General features: G+C 39.7%; 1 protein-coding gene across 1 annotated transcript; it reads left to right on the top strand.

The window, feature by feature from the left end:
* The first annotated feature begins 925 nt into the window (after nucleotides 1–925).
* On the top strand, nucleotides 926–1,306 carry LOC139901107 (uncharacterized). Its single transcript, XM_071883845.1, has one exon. It carries the CDS (start codon nucleotides 926–928, stop codon nucleotides 1,304–1,306), a length of 381 nt encoding a protein of 126 aa, XP_071739946.1.
* Nucleotides 1,307–1,699: the final 393 nt, after the last annotated feature.

The raw sequence follows: 1,699 nt of genomic DNA, 5'->3' as shown, positions 1-1,699 counted from the left end.
TAAAATCGATGGAATTTGGGATAGAAACTTCTACGGTTGATCCACGGTCGGTCGTGGAGTCGAAGTGCAACCCTAAATTCATAAATCTGGGTGCAAGTCTCCACGGTCTGACCTGCGGTTGACTGTGGTCCTAACCGTGTAGCTTAGTTTTCATTTTAAGCTTTATTTAGTTTTGGTCTTTTGCTAGAGTAAGTGTGGACTAGTGAACTTGTATATTTATGTCAAGATGTCTACCATCACCTTTAGTTATGTGCATATGTCCATCATAAAAACACTTATTGCTATGGGTTAATATTAGTATAGTCATTAAGCATAATCCCACATTAACCCATATTCTCCCCTAACATATGATATTTTGGTATATTCAAGAAACAAAGAAGTGCATGAACAACATCTAAATTTGGTACTAGAGATGCTCAGGAAAGAGCAATTGTATGCAAAGTTTTCAAAGTGTGACTTTTGGCTACAAGAGGTTCAATTTTTGGGTCATATTGTAGGTATCAATGGAATTCAAGTTGATCCTGCAAAGATAGAAACGGTCAAGAAGTGGGAGACCCCTAAGTCGCCAATGCAGATTCTATAATTCTTAGGTCTCGCCGGTTACTACAGGAGATTCATTGAGGGATTTTTTACTATTGCCCGACCTTTGACTGATTGACTCACAAGGGTAAGAAGTATGAGTGAACCGAGCAACATGTGTCTGCATTTCAGTTGTTAAAACAGAAATTGACTACTGCTCCAATTTTGTCTTTGCCGAGGGAAACGAAGATTTCGTGATTTATTGCGATGCTTCACGACAAGGATTTGGTTACGTGCTAATGCAAGAAAGAAGGTGATTGCTTACGGATTACGACAGTTGAAGATCCACGAACCAAATTATACGACACATGATTTAGAGCTCGGTGTTGCGCTCTTTCCACTGAAAATGTGGAGACATTACTTGTATGGTATCAAGTTTATAATCTTCATTGATTACAAGAGCCTGCAACATATTTTCGACCAGAAACAACTCAACATGAGACAGAGACATTGGGTGGAACTGCTGAACGACTACGACTGTGCAATTTGCTACCATCCTTGTAAGGTTAATGTTGTAGCAGATGCCTTTAGTAGGAAGGAGAAAACTAAACCTCTCCGAGTTAGAGCGCTAAACATGACCTTCCGAACGAATCTTACTTCTCAAATTCGTAATGCACAACTTGAGGCTTTAACACAAGAGAATATTGTTACTGAATCTTTCAAGGGCCTAGATAAACAGTTTGTTATTAGAGATAAAGGGACTTACTACTTTGCTAATAGAATCTAGGTACCGAAATTTGGCGAACTAAGGGAACTCGTGCTAGATGAGGCACACAAGTCAAGATACTCAATTCACCCTGGATCCAAAAAAATGTATCAAGATCTTAAAGCACTATAATGGTGGCTCAATATGAAGGCCGACATCGCTACCTACATTGGTAAATGCTTGACATGTGCTTAGGTCAAGGTTGAGCATCAAAGACCGTCAGCACTGCTGACACAACCAGAGATTCCCTAGTGGAAATGGGAATGCATTGCTATGGACTTTATTACTAAGTTACCCAAGACTGTGGGAGGTTATGACACCATCTGGGGTATTGTAGATCGTCTCACTAAATCTGCTCATTTTCTACCGATTACAGATTCGAATAAGATGGAAAGATTGGCACAAGTTTACCTA

The sequence above is a fragment of the Rutidosis leptorrhynchoides genome, chromosome 3, assembly GCF_046630445.1.
Source record: "Rutidosis leptorrhynchoides isolate AG116_Rl617_1_P2 chromosome 3, CSIRO_AGI_Rlap_v1, whole genome shotgun sequence".
Classification (NCBI taxonomy): domain Eukaryota; kingdom Viridiplantae; phylum Streptophyta; class Magnoliopsida; order Asterales; family Asteraceae; genus Rutidosis; species Rutidosis leptorrhynchoides.
This window is presented reverse-complemented; position numbering and strand designations above follow the sequence as displayed.